Below are 22,584 nucleotides of genomic sequence, written 5' to 3'. Positions count from 1 at the left end.
ATGTCTCGGTCATGTCTAAATAGTTCTTGAACCCGTAGGGTCCGCACGCTTAACGTTCGTTGATGATATAGTATTTATGAGTTATGTATGTTGGTAACCGAATGTTGTTCGGAGTTCCGGATAAGATCACAGACATGACGAGGAACTCCGGAATGGTCCGGAGATAAAGTTTGATATATGGGATAATAGTGTTTGTTCTTCGGAAGGGTTCCGGAATTCACCGGAAGGGGTTCCGGATGTTTCCCGAAATGTTTGGGTACGAGAACACTTTATTTGGACCAAAGGGGAAAGCCCACAAGGTTTTTGGAAAGCGCAAAAGGAAGTTTTGCGGAGTCCAGGGGCCAGACGCCAGGGTCCCTGGCGTCTAGGTCCAGACGCTGGGAACCCTGGCGTCTGGCCCTGGAGTCTGAGAAGGACTCTTGCCTTTCGGGTGAAACCGACTTTGTGGAGGCTTTTACTCCAAGTTTCGACCCCAAGTCTCAACAGATAAATAGAGGGGTAGGGCTAGCACCCAAAACACATCAAGAAACACCAAGCCGTGTGCCGGCTACCCCGTCCCCTCTAGTTTATCCTCCGTCATAGTTTTCGTAGTGCTTAGGCGAAGCCCTGCGGAGATTGTTCTTCACCAACACCGTCATCACGCCGTCGTGCTGCCGGAACTCATCTACTACTTCGCCCCTCTTGCTGGATCGAGAAGGCGAGGACGTCATCGAGCTGAACGAGTGCTGAACGCGGAGGTGCCGTACGTTCAGTACTTGATCGGGACGGATCGTGAAGGTGTACGACTACATCAACTGCGTTGATAAACGCTTCCTCTTGCTGTCTACGTGGGTACGTAGACAACACTCTCCCCTCTCGTTGCTATGCATCACCATGATCCTGCGTGTGCGTAGGAATTTTTTAAAATTAATACGTTCACCAACAATTAGAGTCCAAAACAAGGGCAAAAGTGTTTGGAAAAGTAGATACGACGGAGACGTATCAGTGTGTAGCATGGAAGATATCGAGATCTCTCGGTTGTTATGTTGACAATGAAAGTATACCACTCAAAATATTATTCATCTCTGTTTCAAAATCGAGCTCTGGCACCTCTACAAATCTCTTCTTCCCTCTGCGAAGGGCCTATCTATTTACTTTTATGTTGAGTCATCATCCTCTTATTAAAAAGCATCAGTTGGAGAGCACTGCTGTCATTTGCATGTATTATTATTAGTTTACATTGAGTATGACTGGATCTCTTTTACCATGAATTACAATGTTTAGTCAGTCCTTGATCTTCAGAGGTGCTCTGCTTTTATGTTTTGCGGTCTCAGAAAGGGCTAGAGAGGTACCATCTTGTTATATCATATTATGATTGTTTTGAAAAAGTGTTGTCATCCGAGATTTATTATTATTGCTCGCTAGTTGATTATGCCATTGATATGAGTAAACATGAGACCTAAATGTTATTGTGAATGTGGTTAGTTCATAATCTTTGCTGAATACTTGAATGCTGACTTTACATATTTACAACAACAAGAGCGAACAGAGTTTGTAAAAGTTTTTCTTTATCACTTTCAGTTTGTCAACTGGATTGCTTGAGAACAAGCAAAGGTTTAAGCTTGAGGGAGTTGATACGTCTCCAACGTATCTACTTTTCCAAACGCGTTTGCGCTTGTTCTGGACTCTAACTTGCATGATTTGAATGGAACTAACCCGGACTGACGCTGTTTTCAACAGAATTGCCATGGTGCTATTTTTGTGCATAAATAAAAGTTCTCGGAATGACCTGAAAATCAACGGAGAATATTTTTGGAGTATATAAAAAATACTGACGAAAGAATCAAGGCCAGGGGGCCCACACCCTGTCCACGAGGGTGGGGGACACGCCTACCCTCCTGAGCGTGCCCCCTGCCTCGTGGCCCCCTTGATACTCCACCGACCTCAACTCCAACTCTATATATTTACGTTTGGGGAGAAAAAATAAGGAAGAAGGATTCATCGCGTTTTACGATACAGAGCCACCGCCAAGCCCTAATCTCTCTCGGGAGGGCTGATCTGGAGTCCGTTCGGGGCTCCGGAGAGGGGAATCCGTCGCCATCGTCATCATCAACCTTCCCCCATCACCAATTTCATGATGCTCACCGCCGTGCGTGAGTAATTTCATCGTAGGCTTGCTGGACGGTGATGGGTTGGATGAGATTTATCATGTAATCGAGTTAGTTTTGTTAGGGTTTGATCCCTAGTATCCATTATGTTCTGAGATTGATGTTGATATGACTTTGTTATGCTTAATGCTTGTCACTAGGGCCCGAGTGCCGTGATTTCAGATCTGAACGTATTATGTTTTCATGAATATATGTGAGTTCTTGATCCTATCTTGCAAGTCTATAGTCACCTATTATGTGTTGTGATCCGTTAACCCCGAAGTGACAATAACCAGAATACTTACCGATGATGACTGTAGTTTGAGGAGTTCATGTATTCACTAAGTGTTAATGCTTTGGTCCGATACTCTATTAAAAGAAGGCCTTAATATCCCTTAGTTTCCAATAGGACCCCGCTGTCACGGGAGGGTATGACAAAAATATCATGCAAGTTCTTTTCCATAAGCACATATGACTATATTCGAAATACATGCCTACATTACATTGATGAACTGAACCTAGTTCTGTGCCACCTTATGTTATAACTGTTGCATGAGGAATCGCATCCGACATAATTATCCATCACTGATCCATTGCGTACGAGCTTTTCATATATTGATCTTCGCTTATTTACCTTTTCGCTCTACTGTTACAATCACTACAAAACCAACATTATTACTTTTGCTATCGTTACCGCTACTATCATATTACTTTGCTATTAAATACTTTGCTGCAGATATTAAGTCTTTCAGGTGTGGTTGAATTAACAACTCAGCTGCTAATACTTGAGAATATTCTTTGCCTCCCTTATGTCGAATTAATAAATTTGGGTTGAATACTCTACTCTCGAAAACTGTTGCAATCCCCTATACTTGTGGGTTATCAGCCCTCGCCTCGCTCCCGCCCGTGCGATCTCGCGCCGCACTCAGCTTGACTCACGAGAAACTGCCGATCCGAGCGTTTACAACGAGTCAGGCTCTGGGCTGATTTGAGAAGCGTGCGACGCAGGCTCAACAGAAAAACCAGGCAACCAAACAAGCCTCTCCTTTCCTGTGCAGGCCTGATTGGACTCAATGCGGGCAACCAAACACGCCCTTGGTGTTTCCGTTTTGGTGCACGGCGTTGGAGTTGCCCTTATATTGGGAGCCACATCCCCAAGATACAACTAGTTGGTAGAGTTACATGGAAATTTCACAAGTGAAGTATCACTAGCTTGTGAAATCTAGCCGTCCCAACACAAGAGAAATGAGCCTCAGCTCATCAACAAACAACAAACTACGACCGCCAGTTCGGCGCACACATCATGTGAAATGCGTAGCAAAATTGGGGTCCCATGGGCTGGTTGTACGCCCGCCTCCCCGCCTTGTAAAGTTTTGTTGCCTTCTCCTAATCCGCGTGACCCCCCATGACAATCTTCTCCCATAAGAAGCTCGCCAATTTCTGCATACATGAGATGATTTTGCACAATATGTTAGTCGGGTTTTCACAAGCTTGCCTTCATTAGCCATTGTGTTTCTAGTATTACTACATAGTGCCCGAACAGAGACAGCGGAAAATTCAACGAAAGCCCTTCAGAAAAGAAACTACCTTCAAATATCTTCCTCCAAGTAGCAAGGCTCCCAACCAAGCAACCTTTGCGAACATCTTCTGCCGAAGTTCAGTTTTTGGTTAGTGCAAATAAAATACTTGCATACAGAAAGCATACATCATCAAACAGATTAAAAAGGGCAAAATAGCGCTATTTGTGCTGATAACAAATTGGAAAGAATGATGCATTGCATTCTAATTAAGGGGAAAAAAGATATGTATATTCCTCCTATTTATGGCCAAACCGTTGCGAAGGTAAACAGAACTGATCTGTTTTCTTTGCCCAATCTGTTTGTGTACTCGTGAAAAGAAGTGGAACGAGATATAACAACTGCAGGTTACACACACCAACGGCTAAATAGATAATAGTATTGGTTTAGACTCATGTTATCTATATTTTACATGCTTAGAGGGTAGCTATTGCACCATCATGTTTCCATACTCCAACTATATGCCATGTAAATTAATTTAGAGTGATCTTATATTTTACTCCCTCTGTTTCTTTTTAGTCTGCATATAAAGTTTGGTTAAAGTCAAACTTTGTCAACTTTGACTAAGTTTATAGAAAAAAATATCAAGATTCACAATATGAAATCAATAGTATTAGATGAATCATGAAATTAATTTTCATACCATATAGGTTTAGTATTGTAGATGTTGATATTTTTTCCTGCAAAGTTAGTCAAACTTTATAAAGTTTGACTTTGACCAAATATTATATGCAGACTAAAAATAAATGGAGGAAGTACATGGTTGGAGGACAGCTATTGCAAGAGCCTCTTTTCATAAGCTAACTTTTTTCTTGCACTCATTCTTCAGAAAACTTGAAACATTGGAAGCTTTACTTACGAAGGACATATTTTCATCAGTTGACACCTATTCCAACTTCTAGTATGTCACTTAAGACTCCTAGAGATTCAGTCACATATCTCAACATCTTTAATTGGGTTGCTAGTTCTTCCCTTTCGGTGTTTTAACAGAAAGCATAAGTGTCTACTGTAACTCATAGGAGTTAGGGCATTTGTAGTAACATTTCAAATATGAGGGCTCATATCTTGCTGCTGCTTCTTTTATTTTCCCTCGAAAACCACAGCAGTTAAATTTCACAAATAATACTGATGGGCTTGTGGCATAGCGTCGGGGACGAGGATGCCCACGCCCTACCCAGGTTTGATCCTGAGTGAGCATAGAACATGGTGTGCTGACTTCGGAGTACACATGAACATGGTGTGCTGTATTCAGAGTACACACACGTGTGCACACTCAGTGATAAAGTGCGTCCCCGCCATGTGTGAAGGCTCTCGCGCTTTCGTAATATTTCTAGTGGATCCTTACCCATGCGGCCGTGTGTTTGCGTGGTTGCGTAAGTGTGCAGTACTTAAGTAAAAATGAAGAAGTAACACCCCATGGTGCATATAAAGATATGATTAATAGACCTCAGTAGTGATGTGTCTTCCATTGCGCTCGTCTCTTCTCCAGTCCCACGGCTTCTCAGGGTTATTTAACGCCCAAAGCCCTTGGCACGCAGCTCTTGCCTTTTTCTCCCACTGCACAATCAGAGCACAAGCACAGAACTTTCAGCCGATATAAACATATTCTGCGAGTACATGTGTAGTAGATTTTCTTACTTCAGAAAACTCTCGGCGTGAATCATAATTTTTGAAATACCATGCATGACCATTCTTCAGCATCTGCTCCTGAAGGACCGAGACACACACAATCACTCTAATCAGAATTGAAGCGATAGCCAAAGCCTAAAAAGCATGTGAGGTATTGAATAGCTTCTCTCTCTTTTTACAGGAAAGTTTCTAGTTCACCTGGATGAACACACTGTCGCAATAGATGTCGCCAACATATCGGCCAAATTGGTCCTGCTCATACACATAAATTCTGGTGCTTTTCCCACCAATGAGCTTCACCAAAGCATCCTTTGATTCCTTCCCATATGGCATCTTCAGCTCTGGTGCATCTATTCCCCATTAACTCACAAAAGATTGTGCACTTCATGACATTATTTCCCGTTATTACTGAATTTGAAGGTGCAAATTAGAGCAGCATTATACCTCATTCTGATTCGGTATTTCCTTGCAAGGATCTCACTGCCTGAACGGATTATTATCCTGCTCACAAAAATTAGTAGTAAGTTATGATTCCAAATAATATATAGCTAGATCAAAGCAAGAACCTAATTCAAACTGATAGGGTCACGCTAATCACATAAGTTTTGTCTTCCGTCGGAAGTCAATGTATTTTTCTTGTGGTTTAACGTTATTATCTTGTGTTTCTTATGCCAGTTTCGCATTTGTGAGTCAAAATAAACGTAACTTTATTTTCATGACTTATTATCTTGTGTTTCTTAAGTGAAAAAAATGTTCCAAGTCAAAATCACAGCACTATTTTTTCAGCTTCTTAAGTGGAATTCAAACTTAATGAGTCTACATATAAAATATCAAACATAGACGGTCACACGGGATACATTCAACCGGTTTGGATGGCGGTCCAATAATAGGATATTTGTGTAGATTTCTGTTATACGCCGGTTGTGGCTTCTATCTTTTTCTCCTTCATGGATTTTCTATGTACCAAATGATGTTAGTCATACTCTAAATAATAAATAAATATGGCTGTGTGCATCAAAATAACGCAGAGGCAGGGGGTGTTAACCTCCTTTTCTAAAAAAGGAAACATTCCCTGTTACAGTAAATTATGGTATTAAAGACTGGGAATATGGAAAGGTATGGTTTTAATACTTGTATCCAGCTTCGTCAATGGTACTCCGAAGAGTATCAGCCCTGTCGTAATCCCTACGGATGCGTGCTTGAGTCCTTTCAGTCACCATCTCATACACTTTTTGTGGTACATTTGCCGACTCCCTGGGATCATCCATTACAGCAACATAAGCAGTAAAGCCATCACCATCTCCAATGCACTTTGCATTAACCTGAGAACCATAGTGATTATGAGAAACAGCATTTGTCCATGCTGGTGTAAAGCACTGTTCATATTTTGATGTCAGTGTAAGCATATTTTTCAGTTTATCACATCTGACCGGCAAAGTGTTCAGCACAAACTGCACGCCATCTGGAAGTGCCGTTGGAAGTTGGTTTGAGAATGCTGCTTCGCTTGTTGGGATCGGGAAGTTGTAAAATTCAAGAATAGCCTGAGGAAAAAACATTGTTAATGGGGTGGGTATGACATATATATATTCACTTGGAACAGCAAAAATATAACGCAAACTGCAGTGAATTTCTTGGGTTTATCGTTTCGGATTATACAAACAAAACTGATACTAGTGTGAAAACCTAAATTATTTTTAACAAAGTTTGCAAACTTGTACTCCCTCCGTCCGGAAATACTTGTCCTACAAATGAATAAAATGGATGTATCTATAACTAAAATAAGTCTAGATATAACCATTTCGAGAACAAGTATTTCCAGACGGAGGGAGTAGCTATATATGCCACATCCCACGCACACAAATATGACAATTGATCCTTGCATCATTCCCTTACACACTCCCGCTGAACTATTTTTGGATCCAAGAGAGACGAATTACCTCCAAATCAACTCTTGGGATCCAGTTTAGGGCTGTCGCAACTAGCTGGGCAGCCTCTGCTGGTGTTCTCGGTGGGGTTGTGTTCCTGTATGCTTCCAAAATACACTTGTACCTGTTCTCGTGTAAATTAAAAGATCAAAGTGTTTAAGTCCAAATAAGTGTATCATATACCAATTGTTGCTAGTAGGATGTACTTTTGAAGAAAAAAAGTTGCCAGTACGATCTATCAAGTACTATCCCTCTTGTTCTTTACCTTACAGTCCTTACTGATACAAATAAATCAAATAAACAACAAGATCAAGTCACCATGTGTGCACTGTGGACTTGGAATCCAGTCTTAATCTTGTGAAGAATGTCACAGAAGTAAACCCAGTAAATAATCAAAGCATCATTAATCAATATAAACTGCCAAGTAATCCTACATATTTTTGGCTATACTGCTTGCAAACATTGCTTTCCGTTCCTTTTATCTGTGTCAAGCAAGTTCACAATTTTCAGTTTTTTAATAAGACACCAATTTTTTTTATTTTTTTTTGAGTTTGTTCTGCTCTTGTTTTACCATTTAAAAGTATGGCGTGTTCTATGTTTGGATAAGTATTGAGCACCTTATCATAAGAAGAGTAAGAAAAGAAAACATTTGGATGGGGGTCCTATGAAGAAATTTAAAGTCATTCTGAAATCGAGAACTAGTAAAATCTAAGTCAGTACCGGACCTTTCTGTTTTCTAACAACCATAGGTGCCTTTAATTCTACTAAACTCAAACAAAATTTCACATCAACAGGCACACCACATGAATAAATATTTATTATTATTTGTCTACAAAAACAGCCTTTTGAAGCTACCCCTTACCAATTAATCTGTGCTTTCTGGGACGAAGTGACGTGCTGTCCGAGCCCTTCCGGAACCTAAAATATGAAGCATAAAACTCCATGTGTGCATTTTCAGATAATGGAAGAGAGCCCAGCCTCGGAGCCTCTGCATCCGAAGATGCACGCCACATCATAGGATAAGAGGAGGTAAAACATTGAGCTTGCCTGATGCGTCATCAGAATGTTAACAAATAAATAAAAATAGGTGAGCGCTCATGGAAATTTCTAGTAGCTGCAATGTGGCATACTGCCTCAAGTCCAGTGTGTACACATGCACATGCATTGGACCGAGGGACGGAGAAGTGGTTGTGTACTGAAAATAAGCGTTGAGGTCTGAAACTTCTCCCTTACCACAATGACCAAATCTTGCACATGCATTGGGACCAAATCTCGGTAGAAAATAATGCAATTGCTGCTCTAGCTAGCCTCAGAAGCAGTTGATTAGTTCATCCAGGAGGCAAAATTTGCTCGCGGTGTTGGGTCAAAATCCTTTGAATGGTAGTACCAGTAGAAAGCGCAAAGATTGATAGAAGCTACAGTGCTACACAACGTCCATGATTTCTCCTATTCTCACCCCAACCCCCAAATTTACAGAGAGAGAAAGAGAGAGACGCGCATGTACACATGCACAGGTATCACACGCCAAAGGATAGGAACCTTCTCCCAGCACACACTACGCGGTGAATACTCTTATGATTTGTGATGGAGTGACCACCATTCATTCATGCATGCATGCTGACAGGGACGAGTGTGTTACCATGGATGAGGATTCAAAGCTGCTGAGGTCGCACGTCAGGGCGGCGATGGCGGCGGCGGCCGGCGCGAGGCCATGGGGATCCAGGGGTTCCTCCTCCTGCTGCTGCTGCTGCCGGGGCTGAAGGGACCTCAGGATGTTCCCCATGGACCCCTTCTTCTCCTCCTCCGCTGCTCTATGCTGCTTCTCTTTCTTCCCACGGTGTGCCTAATATGCTGCTTCTGTTTGCTCTGCTTGACAAGACGATACGAGTGGTAGAGAGTGATGGAGCTGACGGCACGGCAGTCAAGAGAGTGGCGGGGCCTAGTCTAGTTCTAGGCACCGCTGCTGTACTGCTCGTGAGTGATTTTCCTTTTCGTGGTTGTTATAAGGAAAACAAACAAATGTCCCTCCCAAATTACAACCATCCCTCCATCCGATTTTATTTTTTTAAGTGTAAAACATTTTGGCAGTTTAAATACTATTTGGAAACAAAGAGTGTATTCATGTAATCAAGCAGCGCATGTGCTAGCTAACTATAGTTTTTGTAATAAGCTTTCTAGCAACTGGACAGACGAGCCTCCGGCTTGTCTTGTTTCCAGTCTTGTGGATGATGTAATTTCTGCTTAAGTTCCAATAAAACTAGTCATGATGGTCTTCCCTAAAAAAAGAGTGTATTCATGTAAGTAGGAGCACCAGATTTGAATCATGATGTGTGAAGTTAGCCGTGTCTCAATATTCAAATGCATCTTCTGAATTTACAACGATTATGAAACTTGATATGTCCGGATTCCATTCGTACGTTCATCTCAATAGAGAGCTTGCCCCAGGATACTTTTCTTGCAATCTGAATGACGGGGGTACTCCGTTCAGTTTTTGGAACGGTAAAATAACTAACCGTGGGTGGGTTCAGACTGCACTTTCTTTCTTCATAAACAATTTAAGAGGTGGATATAATTTTTCAAAAAAGAGGTGGATATAATTTTTCATTGACTCAAGGATTTCAGATCTTAGATTGGAAATGAAAACTCATTTTACAATCATTAAAAAACGCTCCCCCACTAGAAAAAAAATATGTAAAATGAATGTTGGTTTCTCTCATATAGTATGTGAATTATTACTTTGGACCATTTGTCTCCGAAAGCATTCAGATAGTTAAATTGACTGCTTGTTTTGCTACAAAATAGTGGTTCCAACCAGTATCCAACTGGAATGTCATCCAGCCTATCTGTAGCACTGACAGCAGAAAAATGGCATCAGTGAGGAAAAAACGTTTAGAAATGAATTACCTGCAGATTTCCTACTGCTAACCAGAACCTGGTTCCCCCAATTCTTCAGGCTCTGGATAACCAATAAAGCAAACCCACTGCAAGATCTTTCCCACTGGAGTTTATTTATGGTCAGTAAAAGAATCAGTTTGTATAGAGATGACAACATTTCTAAGTGTGTCTTCATTTGTGTTTTTCCAGCAGCAAAATTTGTTTCTTGCTCATCTGTTTACAGAGATGGTTTGTGGTGGAGAAACAACTACTCTGAGACACAACAGCTGATCGAAACATAATTTCTAACTGTCAATCCAACTGCAACCAGGATTTTTCGCAATTCTTCTCTCACGCATCATACCCCTCATTTCTGCTGATTTGGCCCAATCCCCTTTAGCAGCAAGCACACTGGACAGCTGAACATACAGACTGGAATGTGGTGACCCTGATTCCTCCATCTGCTTCAGTCTCTTTGACATCTTCTGGATCAGAGCCTCATTGCCCTGAGCTTTGCAACCACCAACAACTGTAGTCCAGCTTACTGTATCGGCTTTAAAGGGCATATTCTCGATGAACTCAACTGCTTCATCTAGCCGACCTGCCCGGACTAACAGGTCAGTCACACATGCATAATGCTCAGCTGATGGAATCAGACAGAAATCCTCCTGCATTTGCTTAAACCATGTCAGTCCTTCTTCCACAAGTCCAGAATGGCAGCACGCGGAAAGGACACCAACAAATGTCCGTTCGGTTGGTCTTACACCGCTAACTCTCATCAGCTCCAAGAGTTCTAGTGCCTTGCGTCCATGCCCATTGGAAGCATAACCAATTAGCATTGAGTTCCACATGACTTCGTCAGGCTTGTCTATTCCATCAAAAATCTTGCAACCATTGGCCAAGTTGCCACATTTGCAATACAGATCGATGACTGAAGAAGCTACAACATGGTCAGACTGCAAGCCAAGAACAGTAGCAAGAGAAAAAATCTGCTCCCCAAAACTTATGGAGCAAATATTACTTGATGCACTCAGAGCACTAGCTATAGCAACCTTGTCGAGCCGCACACCAAGGCGATGCATCTTGCAGAACAGCTCCATGGCATCAATTGCATGTCCATTCTGGCTCAACCCAACAACCAAAGAGTTCCATGATATGACACTCTTGCTAGCGATCATCGAAAAGACTCTTTTCGCCTCTTCTATCCGCCCACAGTTTGAGTACACAGTGATCATTGAATTGAGCACCACAGTATCATGAAACCTAAGCTCACTGAAAGCTCGACAAGCATCCTCCCAGAGGCTGCATTTTGAGTAGAAGTCAATGAGAGCACTTGCTGCTATCATGTCATTGACAGTCCCACTCTTTAGACCACACCCATGTATCTGCTGCCCAGACTTGAGCATTCCTGAAAAACCACAAACATTCAGAACGCTGGCATACGTTGAAGAATCAGGCAACACATCTGACCGCATCATCCTTACAAAATGAGCAAAAGCATCATCTCCAAGGCAGGCAAATGCACAGCCACTGATGAGAGAATTCCACAAAAGAATGTTGAGGTTCTCCACCCTGTCAAAAATATGTAACGCCTCGTTTACCTGTCCACGTGAAGCATAGCCATAGACCAGGGCAGAAACAGAGAACTCGTCAATCTGTGCTAAACCATCAAAGACACGCCGAGCAGAGTCCACATCCCCACACTTGCAGTACATGTCCACTAATGCGCAACTCAAAACCGAATCCAGTTCAATCTTGGCAGTCACCATTCGACCATGCACTTGTCTCCCAAAATCGTACTTCATCCGGTCAGCACAAGCACCAACAACCGTAGCAAGCACAAAGAGATCATTGCACGGCGAGGAGTCCGCTGCACCACCGCATGCCGAACCAATCTCTCTGAACAAAGCAAGCGCCTCATCCACACGGCCGCACCGGACATACCTATGCATCACAGCGTTGACAGCCACAGCATCCTTGACGGGCATCTCGTCCAGCAGACTGTGGGCGGTGTCCAAATCCCCTGCAGAGACCATGCCAGTGATCACTGCGTTCCAGGAAAAGTTGTTCCTTTCCGGCATGGAGCGGAAGAGACGGAGCGCCTCGGCGTGGTCCCGGGAGTTGAGGTGGGCGGTGACGAGGGAGTTGTAGGAGAAGCAGTTCCTGGCGGGCATTTCGTCGAACAATCGCCGTGCGTCGCGGCGGTGGGTCGGGGAGAAACGGGCGTACATGAGGAGGACCGAGTTGGAGGGCGGGAGGGAGGACGGGACATGGCCGGACTTGAGGAGGACCTGGTGCAGCTGCTGGCCGGCCACGGCGCTGCAGGTGCGGAGGAGCTGGATGGAGCCACGGACGTCGACGGCGACGGCCATGAGGCACTGACGTGGGGCATGGGGGTTCAGTTAAACCCCACAAAGTGCGAAGTTTTTGGACCGTTGGACTCACCGGTGTGCTGTACAAATCTTACATTCTTCTTATAAGAAGAGTTATAAAAGCACCGGAAGTCCTACAACTTGCGTTGAATGTGATGGTTTGGTTCTAGAACTTGCATTTTGATCCTACCTATTCCTTGAACTTGCATCAAATGTGCAAATTTGGTCCTGGCCAATCACAGAGCGACATGTGGACATGTGGGTGCCGACCCGGTCAGCGTGCGCCATTTTGCAAAGAGGCCCCTTCCTTTGGTTTGAATCTACCCGCAGGCCACGAAAACACCTAAATTAATTTTTAAAGGAGACAAACCCGCAGCTCACTCCCTCTCTGTTTGCCCGCATTTGTAACTGTGCTACGCCAGCTCGATCGATCGACAGAGCAATGCATTTGCGGATTTGAACAATGACAAGAGTGTGAATCATTTGCTCATTTGAATCAAGTTGACAGAACAACATTTTGTGATCTTTTTTCTTGCAAACAACCAAATCAGAATCAGATGCGCTAGCTACAACGGCCTTGAGGATTGAGAAGAAGAGCAAATCTCCAAATTTACAGTCAAGAGAGAAAAGAAAAAGAAGAACAATAAATTGATTAGACCTTCTCATCAGCACCCCAAAGAACAAACCAGATCAGCTAAAAACCGAACAAAGCGCTATGCATCCATCATTGCGTCCCTAGCTTAGCCCGTCGCTTTCCATGCACGACCAAGCGCTCGATCGCCCGCCGTATCTTCAACCGGACGGATCACCCGCAGGGCCTGCTCGCCGCTCCACCGCTGCGGCGTCTGGCGTCGGCGTCGTCTTCCGGCCCAGGGTCGACGACCGGGACGACGACCTCAATGAGGATGAGTCCTTGCTGGCCGTCCACTCTTTCTTGTCCTTGAAGAACCCGAAGACCGTCCGCGAGCAGACTGGCACGTTGAGCACCACGGGGGCCACGTAGACGCCGGACGAGTAGGACCGGTTGACGGTGCAGGCCATGGACCGCGACCTGGCCGCGGCGTGGAGGCTGCACGGGGAGCTGCAGTTGCGCTCCAGGCCCTGCTGGAACACGATCTTGCCCGAGGAGTTCATGCGCGGGGAGTCCACGGAGAGGCACCTCGACGCGTCCTGCCTGGGCGGCGACGGCCGCGCGGCTGGCGGTGGAGTGGCGGTGGGAGGAGCGGACGAGGCGGAGGCGCGGAGGGTTGGGGTAGGCGGCGGAGTCGAGGGAGAAGCGCGGGTTGACGTCGTCGTGGTCGTGGCCGGAGGAGGACGAGGAGGAGGAGTGCGAGAAGCGGGAGGAGGCGAGCGAGAGCGAGGCCTCCGAGTCGGAGCTGTCGCGGAGGAGCGGCGCCGAGGCGAGGTCCGACGCGGTGCCCGTCGACGTTCTCCCGGGAGTCTTCGCCAATGCGGCCGCTGGTGACGGCGACTGCGACTGCGAAGGCGTCCTCGGGCTCTGGGCGGCGGCCACCCTCTTGAGCCCGAGCAGCTCGTGCCACCGGCTCGAGCAGCTGGGCGCCTTGGGCGAGAACACGTGCTGGTCGGCAGCGCCAGCCGCCGCGCCGCCGCGGATCGGCTTGATCGGCTCCAGGGACGCCGGCATTGCCTCTAGCCGCGGCGGAGGTGGCGCGGCGGCAGGCTCCGGCTCTGGCGCAGCCGCGGCAGAAGTATCAGCCCGGCGGAGCGGTAGCAGCTTCCCGTCAGCGAAGAGCTCGTCCGCGGGGAGCATGCTGGTGGTGCAGCCGCCCCCGCCAAGGCTGAACTCGAAGTCAATGAGGTCCTTGGAGATCGCGGGCGCGGCCACGGCGGTCTCCTTTGAAAATTAATTCAGGTGTTTTCGTGTCCTGCCGGTAGATTCAAACCAAAGGCAGGGGCCTCTTTGCAAAATGCCGTGCGCTGACCGGGTCGGCACCCACACGTCCACATGTCGCTTTATGATTGGGCAGGACCAAATTTGCACATTTGATGCAAGTTCAAGGACTGAGTAGGGTCAAAATGCATGTTCTAGGACCAAACCATCACATTCAGCGCAAATTGTGGGACTTCCAATACTTTTATCTCTTATAAAAAGTTGCTCCCCACTACAAGGCATTCTCTTAAAGATGCAAATGGCCCAACTCAACATGCCATAACATCAGATACCAGCCAATCACAAGTCAGCGATTACAGAAGGACCCACCATAGGTTGACAACAAATCATGTGATTAAATTTTAATTTGCATGTAGTCTTTCCTGGAAACGGAAGAGACCACCTTTCCTCTCCAATTCAGTTACAACTACAGAACGCACCCCACAAGATAATTAGCATACAACACGACCTTCTCTATCCTTCGTATTTTCCCCTGGCGATAACATGATGCGGCGTCTGGGATCCCATATCTGTGTGAGGAAACTCCTTCGGTCCAGATCGCCTCCACGGCTCTTCCTAATTCTCTGAGGTATGTTCCCCTCCGTTGTGGTGAATGTATCGTCAAGATGGTGTCCATGGTGCGCTGGCCCTCTGCATTCTCTCTCCGTTCCAGCCAAGATCCGTTCAGTCTGACCAGATCAGACCGAACGCTGGGGTTCTTGAGACTCGAGTTGCTTTCTTTCCGATCTGGTGGTCATGCCCGCCTCTGCCATGTAGCGGGGGGCTTCATTTTGGCCTCGAGGGGCCGTGCTGGTGGCGACGCAGGACATGGCCTCCTTATCCAGCAAGAACTTGCAGAAGCCCTGGATCCAACTCCTTCCGCGGGTGTCGTCCCGGCCGATGGATAGACGAGCTTCTACTACAGCAATGGTAGCTTTATTTTTTTGGCTAGCCGATCTGCAGTCTGATCCCTATTCCCTAATCCCTAATCTCTAATTTTGTATTCAATATTCACAGTCCATGGCTCCTCTAGGTACCACCCATGCTCTCGTGCCTATACATCATGGTAACCCTCAATACTAGGCTCTCAATAAGAAACCTTCCCTTGCAGCGGCGTGAGAGGCAGTGATTGGCACATGAGTAGATCTACGAGGTGATGCCGGTGGAGGATTGTCGGTGACACACGTTCCATACAGGCAGGGGGTTCTTCGCGACTGCCTTGGAGTCGAGCTCACGTGACTACGGCCGTAAGTCTGGGTACCATTGCTTCCCCTGATGCATGTTAGTTAAACAAATTTTGTTTTGAACATGCATATCACAATAAAATATTTCTCCCCTTATGGTAGGATGTGTATACTACAACATGTGAGGTGCCTCTTCTTATTCAATTGCAATTCTTTCATGAATACAATAAGGACCATAATAAGTTTTAGTTTTACAAGCAAAATCCCATACTTCACATGCCATTGTTTTTTTCAGGCAACTAGAGTGGACTTTCACGTGTCTCTTCTTTTACTTAATTTCCTACTTTTCATATTTGTAGTTGCTTTGATTTAGAATGATGATTGCAAAACTCTTGCCTGTACCTGGCTTACTCAAGCATCTTTGACAGGGAAAAGAAGATATTGAAGAAATGCTTAAACATTTTTGCATGGTGTCGTATGTACTGTAGTCTTATATTTTTTCAAAGGGCCCAAATTTGTGATTGATTTATGTTGCATGGCCGATCAGGGAAGATGAAGAGGCATGCATTATGCCCTTATATCTATTGCCTGCAGCACATACATGTAAGTTTCCTTCATTTATTTTCAATCTCTTCTTTGACCGAGGCTAGATTTAAGAGTAGTAGAGACCACTAATATTTTCTTTTCTTGCAGATTTGCTACATAAAACTGGTTGGATACCACTTGAGTATTAATTCACTGAGGTGACATCCTCTATGATTTCACATTAGTTTCTGATTCTAATTCACAAATGCAGCCAATGTGTCTTCCTCCTCTAATTGCTTTGTATCATTTCAGGTTGTTCACCTTTGGTTACTCCAGAACTATTTTTGTTCTACATATTTAGTTTAGCAATAATGTTTACTTTTCCAAAACTGGTAATTCTCATTACTATGTATCTATCTTCATCATCAAGGTTATGAAAGGAGAAACATGTGATTGAATTTATTTGGAACATATTATATATATTCTAACATTCAATTATTATTTTGAGAAAGGAACTGTTCAATTCATGAGCTGAAGTCATGGTCTGTGATTTTCCGAGTTCTTAGTTTCAAGAGTCGTGTACGAGCAAACTGATTCACAATTTTTTTGTGTTTTCACTGTCCAATATTAACCATTTAATTTTTCTTGTCCTATATTAATTGATTAAGTCTTTCCTTTTCCTGATGCTGATTGGTCACTATGTTATTCAGACTTTTTGTACAATCAAAGTATTCTGATAGGCATTTGATTGCTCATTTCCCAAATAATTTGTAGGTGGAATATCTCCATGTTTCACTTCGGACTATGATCCCCTGCACTGATGTTATTAATACTCCATGTTTCACTTCGGACTATGACCCCCTTCATTGATGTATATTGTAGTCATACCATTTTAAACATACTATTTCTATAACTTTTTGCCTTCTGAACGTTTCAATACACTTCTACGATATGCATTAAACACCTTTTATCACCCTTCATTACTTTTTGTTGTGTGCATCTTTTCTGTCCTCTGCGCGTTAACTGATTTATGATAATTTATGATAGACAATGTCTTTCTCTACATGATTAATTGGCCATCTTTATTTGAATTGATTGATTTTCCAAGAGGGCAAGATGCACCTTTATTTGAGGCATGAAAAAAGTACAAAAATTATCTATCATCCTCACAAAATGAAATTAGTTTTGTATCTTCCTCCGGACTTCTGTAAAGTGTATTCTATGAAATGTCTTATTAGTCAGGTACCATTGAATTAGGATTTCAAAGTTTTGACACATATATTGATAGATAAAGCGACACCAATTCAGACTATTGTTAAAACCATGTGTGCACCCTTTATGTAGGTGTAAAGGGACATAACCTTTTTAAGGTTTTTGGGTCAATGACCAATTGCTAAATATTGCTCTGTTTCAAACTACTATTCAAATTTTCAATTGGCGGTCACAATACTTCATACATATTTTCCCTTATTTTGCTAATCCAGATTGTTACTTTGTGGTGTAAGCAACCATTCTTATTTATAGTTCCCGTCGCAACGCGCGGGGTATCATCTAGTGAACACATATACTGACAGAGTGGCGTCTCAGAGGAGAAACCCTAGCGACCGCCGCTTCCTCCCTCTTCTCATCTCGCCTCCGCCAGTGGGGGCAAGTGGATCAGGGGAGAAACCCTAGCCACCGACGCTTCCTCCCCCTCCTTGTCTTGCCGTCGTCGGAGGGTGCTCCACTGGCAAACCTCGGGCAGCCTCAAGGAAGACAGGATGGGGCAATTGTTACCTGCGAGCGCACGGCGCGGATGCTCGGTTGTGTTGAGGTGCGGGGTGTGTGCAGTGTGGAGTTCCCCGACGGGGCAGAGGTGCCCGAGCACATATCGACACAAAAGAGTTGTCGGGCATCGCGTGGTTGGCAGGCATCGAGCCCGATCTGGGTTGCCGCAGGCTGATGGCCGGAGGGCATGTCAGTGCGGGCCGGAGACACATGCATCACCAGTGGTGCGTGGAGGTCTCAAGCACCGATCTAGGCCCTGTGTGCTGGTGTCCGGGTGTCGTTGTCGGGTCATGATGGGTGCAGTTCAGCGCGCCAAGATGGCATGGTGGCTTCGGGTATGATGCAAGATCCACATGCGGCAGGGCCCGATCTGTGTTTTTGCAGGCCTGCGGCAAGGAGTCCTTTGTTGCGGGTCACGGCTGTAGAGGGGTGTGCGCGTGTCACTGCACAAGGTGTGGCGTTGTGCTTGCGTGGTGGAGGTGATACGCCAAATGGGTTGCTCGGGTCCTAGGTTTGGGCGGGTGAGGTTGCCAGAGGAAGACGTACTCCGACTATGGCCGGAGTCATTGGTGGTGACGCCTATGGGCGTCATTCCCTCGTTGGAGGCGTCAATGTCGTTCTCCTCGGTTTCCTTTCCGAACATGCTTTAGGGGGCCCCCTAGATTTGATCTCTCGGATCAAACGATGGTGTTACTATTAGCTTTGTTTAGCATCGTGTTCACTCTTGGGGGCACCGTCTTAGAGTTGGACCCAGTCAGAGGGAGTCATGGCTCGTGGAGGTGGTTGATGTGGTTCACGTGGCATCTTCATGGGGTTGACATGGGTCCATCGGTGGTGGGCAGTGGGAGCACCCATCACATGCGAGGATCATCAGTTGTGCCAACTCGGGCTCCCTTCGGATTTGCTGATGCCGGACCAGATTGATCTGATGGTTTCAGTGTGCATTTTGGTAGCAGGCAACGCTTGACCCATCTACGTTTCGTGTTGGCCTTACCGATGTGTTGCATGTTTTATGTTGCTTTAGAATTAGTCTAGCTAGGTGTGGCTTGCCGTTGTTCAGGTTTTCATCTGACTTTCCTTCGATAAACAAGCTCATCCTTTTTCCTTCCTCTTCCTTTTTGCACTAGCATTTTTGTTATGCTTTCCTCCTTTGCACTAGGCACCCCAAGGAAATATTTTAAGAAGTTTGGGATGCCCTAGGCATCTTTCTTTCTTCGTGAACAACTATCGTTTTGTCTCTGTTGGACCTATATTTTTATTTCTCCACATAATATGTCTTGTTCTTGGAGCATCGTTTTATTTTTTCTTTTGCTTGCTGATTAATACCATCATCGCACCTAAATAAATATGCTTTGGGAGATCTCATGCATGGCCATATATTTATATAATTGCTCTTTTGCTTCACTTATACTTGTTAGAGCATGAGTCCTATGAGAGACACATTTTAAACTTCACTTATACTTGTTAGAGCATGAGTCCTATGAGAGACACATTTTAAACTTTCTTTTGATTCACTTATATTTGTTTAGAGATTTGAGTAACTATTGGTTGTTGGCATGAAATTAAAATGTTGGAACAAAACTTGATTGTATGCGTTGGTGGTATAATTAAAACTTGCAGTAGAGTCATAAAATGTGTGGATAGGTTTTTTTCTGGCAACGGTTGTGAGATAATGTGGCAGTAGTAGATGAATATGTTGGTTAATGTGCTTGAGTCAAGTAGTGGAGAGGTGTTGTTAGATTTAGTGGGATCATTGCATTCCTTCATTAATGAAATAAAAGTTGGGAACCTCTCTTATTATGATGAAGTCCAAATTGAGGGGTGATTGCAAGTGTGACACACCAATTCACTTACTAGAGTGTTGTCCATATGCCATCCCAGGAATCACACTGGCACCGCATGCCATATATACTTGATAATCACAACACATACTTTTACTAAAAGAAAGTTTACAAAGCCATTGTGGCTTCTTTATTACAACAATGTCATAGCTGAAACTAGAGGAAAGATTAATGATACCGAAAGACAAACTAGAGGCAATACAGACTTGGAGCAACACCACTACATAGGAAATTGCCTAGGAAACTCTCCTGACAAATGAATACTCCAACTTCACATTAGTGGAAGACTCCACCTCAATTGGATCTCGCCAAAAAATGAGCCTTACCGCACTTTGGAAGTACTTGCAAGATAACCAAAATAACATATATCACCGAGCAAAGTATTGCATGGCATGTTGCATAATCATAGCAATTCTAGCTATCTTGGCATAGCAAATTTTATCCAACATGCACAATAAAGATAAAGCATATACATCTATAAGTGTATAACATTTCAAGTATTCCTTATGATCATAACCAATCTCATTGTCTCCAAGACTGTCAGCCCAACCGCCATTTAACAATCCAACTGTCGTCATAGTACAATACCCGCATTTCTCAGCATCACAAACCATCTTTGTTTCACATTTAATTTACCTACACTTTTGTTTAGGATTTAACCTCCAAGTTCTACAAGGACTGGACAATGTGATTTATGTCGCCCCGTCCTTGACTGTGGACACGACTACTCAAATAGGCTTACACTCGGTAGAGGTTGTACACTATGCACATATGAGAGAGCATTCTTTGTGAGGACACCCTGCTTAGATCATCCCTAGCCATACATTTTTACCATGTTACCAGCAAGGACTCGAATCTTACTTTGAGAGAGGGGATGGACCTCATCACCTTTTCCTCGTGATGCCAAATATCCCACTCGGCGACTCTATTGAGACTCGAGCTCAACTATTCAAGTATCTCCAAAAGTTATGAGTGGTCATTAGACGAAAAAAGTACTAGATATATATCATGTGAACAAGTAAGTATATATAGAAAGCATTGCAGTGATGCATATAGAAAGCATTGCATCATACAGAGCATTGCCTCGATACATATAGCAATAGTCTTACAACAAAAATAATACTTCATCATACGAAGGGCATCCACAAGTTGGACCCTCAAATTAAGATTCTAATAGCATACCATGATAATGAAGCAGAGCGTGTGTTTAAAGTAGAATGAAGCCGTAGAGGTCAAGTGGCCGTTCGTGACAGAAATCCAGCCATATCTCCTTTTCCTGCGGGATCTCCGATATCGCTTCTGTCATCTCCCAAAGTAGTACCTCCTCAGCCGAGAGAAGTCGATCCCCGGAAAATCGCTTTATCTCTTCCTTCGCAAACCGAGATACCACCTTTAGTGCCAATTTCTCATTCTCCTTGGCCTCTATCCTTGCTGCTTACTCCTTGGAACGTCAAATCTGAACCAGGCACGACTTGGCCTCCTTAGCGAGATTTGATCTTGCTTGTCCTCCCACCCCTTGTTGCACCAGAGTTGTGCAGGCTTCTTCGCCAGTGAGATTTGCTCCAGCGGCTCGGAGTCGTCCTCCCAGGCCCCCATCTCCACTCTCAATCTCCTCTCCTCTCCCCCTTCTCTCCCTCAGCTTCGCCATGAACTCCCTATGTGAAGGAGAGCACTTGAGATGAGTCGACGACCCCAAAGCGACACCAATCCCCACCACCCGACTGCGTGAGGAGTTGGCCTACGGTGACGGGAGACCCGTCATCGAGATGGAGCGGACAAAGTCAATGGAGAAGGAGGCGAGGTGGTGAGCGATGGAGTGGCACGTTGGTGTGTGTGGCCAACATTGGTCGGCGGGGTCTGCAGATCGGGCATGACGCGTCATCGAGGTGGGGAGGCCTAGGGGCGGAGCCAGGCTAGCATTGGGCTTCAGGTCTGCTTCGTTGCTACAGTGATCTATATTGTTCAATGGTACCAAAAACACTATAGTCAATGAAGGCTTCTCATGCCATGACCCTCGACCAGGCCCCCCATGTCTGGGGTGTAGCTCCACCACTTCGGAGGCTGACCGGTGGTGAGCCCGGATAGGCAACGGAGGAAGGCAGAGGAGCGGGACAGAGCGGCGCCGAGGCAATAATTGATAGACTTCGCGGTGGGCGCGTGATATATCTGAACATCGTTCGATTGCCCAATATCAAGCACTCGACTTATAGGAGACGAAACACTTTTGTATTAAAAAAAGTAAATGCAATATATGAGCTCACTGTTAGAGGGCACTCGGCTTATACCACCCGCTTTCATGGAGACGTCAAGTGCGGCGAGCACGGCCACATGGCAAGGTTGTTCGCCATACGCGTCACATAAGACGACTGTTTTGGTCATTGTATGCTGAGAACTTGACGTACGCCGAGTGTTTTTTTGTCGGGGCGTAGAGTGTTGTAAGCTGAGCTCCCTTCCTTCATCGTGTGTTTTGGTGTTGTGCTCAGCTTTACACTGATATAAGCCAAGTGGCCGACAATTTACTCCCGGCTTATGAAGAGGCACAAGGCAAAATATTTTTCATGTACTGAATTGATAAATATTTAATTGAAATGCTAAAACATGACGTTAGATTTTTAGACATGGGAAATCAAACGTTTTTCATGACAATTTATATTGATGCGAGGATGACAAATTTAGTTTGCAAGTACAACAATTTCTTGGCAAAAATTTAATCGAGGCGGATTTGCCATGCTCGCCAGCTAAACTTGCCATCCTCAACGAACACAACTTGCCATGAAAAATGTTCATTTTGCCATGCCTAAAAATCCGATGTGGCTAGATATCCGGGTCCATATTTAAGCCAAATTTCTTGTTATCCTAGCCCTAGAGAGTAA

At 44.7% G+C, this 22,584-nt stretch overlaps 2 protein-coding genes and 1 pseudogene across 2 annotated transcripts; all 3 read right to left on the bottom strand.

The window, feature by feature from the left end:
* Positions 1 to 3,196: 3,196 nt before the first annotated feature.
* On the bottom strand, positions 3,197 to 10,144 carry LOC125530145 (putative staphylococcal-like nuclease CAN2). The gene is given in 11 exon segments (XM_087525975.1): positions 3,197 to 3,566; positions 3,714 to 3,773; positions 5,150 to 5,260; positions 5,342 to 5,410; positions 5,531 to 5,696; positions 5,777 to 5,833; positions 6,464 to 6,654; positions 6,763 to 6,873; positions 7,270 to 7,381; positions 8,120 to 8,175; positions 8,897 to 10,144. Coding segments are annotated over 11 exon segments (1,131 nt in total). The 5' UTR covers positions 9,041 to 10,144; the 3' UTR covers positions 3,197 to 3,512.
* A 102-nt stretch (positions 10,145 to 10,246) lies between these two features.
* Positions 10,247 to 12,573, bottom strand: LOC125530144 (putative pentatricopeptide repeat-containing protein At1g77010, mitochondrial). Its single transcript, XM_048694544.2, has one exon. It carries the CDS (start codon positions 12,501 to 12,503, stop codon positions 10,437 to 10,439), a length of 2,067 nt encoding a protein of 688 aa, XP_048550501.1. The 5' UTR covers positions 12,504 to 12,573; the 3' UTR covers positions 10,247 to 10,436.
* Positions 12,574 to 13,243: 670 nt separating this feature from the next.
* On the bottom strand, positions 13,244 to 17,972 carry LOC125532706 (uncharacterized; annotated as a pseudogene).
* Between the last annotated feature and the right edge of the window lie 4,612 nt (positions 17,973 to 22,584).

This window comes from Triticum urartu, chromosome 5A (genome assembly GCF_056163025.1).
Source record: "Triticum urartu cultivar PI428250 chromosome 5A, HENAU_Tu73, whole genome shotgun sequence".
Classification (NCBI taxonomy): domain Eukaryota; kingdom Viridiplantae; phylum Streptophyta; class Magnoliopsida; order Poales; family Poaceae; genus Triticum; species Triticum urartu.
The sequence above is the reverse complement of the archived record's forward strand: the minus strand, read 5'-3'. Positions and strand labels throughout refer to the sequence as shown.

Coding starts and splice junctions, on each gene's coding strand:
- LOC125530144 (XM_048694544.2), bottom strand. CDS start 12,503: ATGGCCGTCGCCGTCGACGTCCGTGGCTCCATCCAGCTCCTCCGCACC.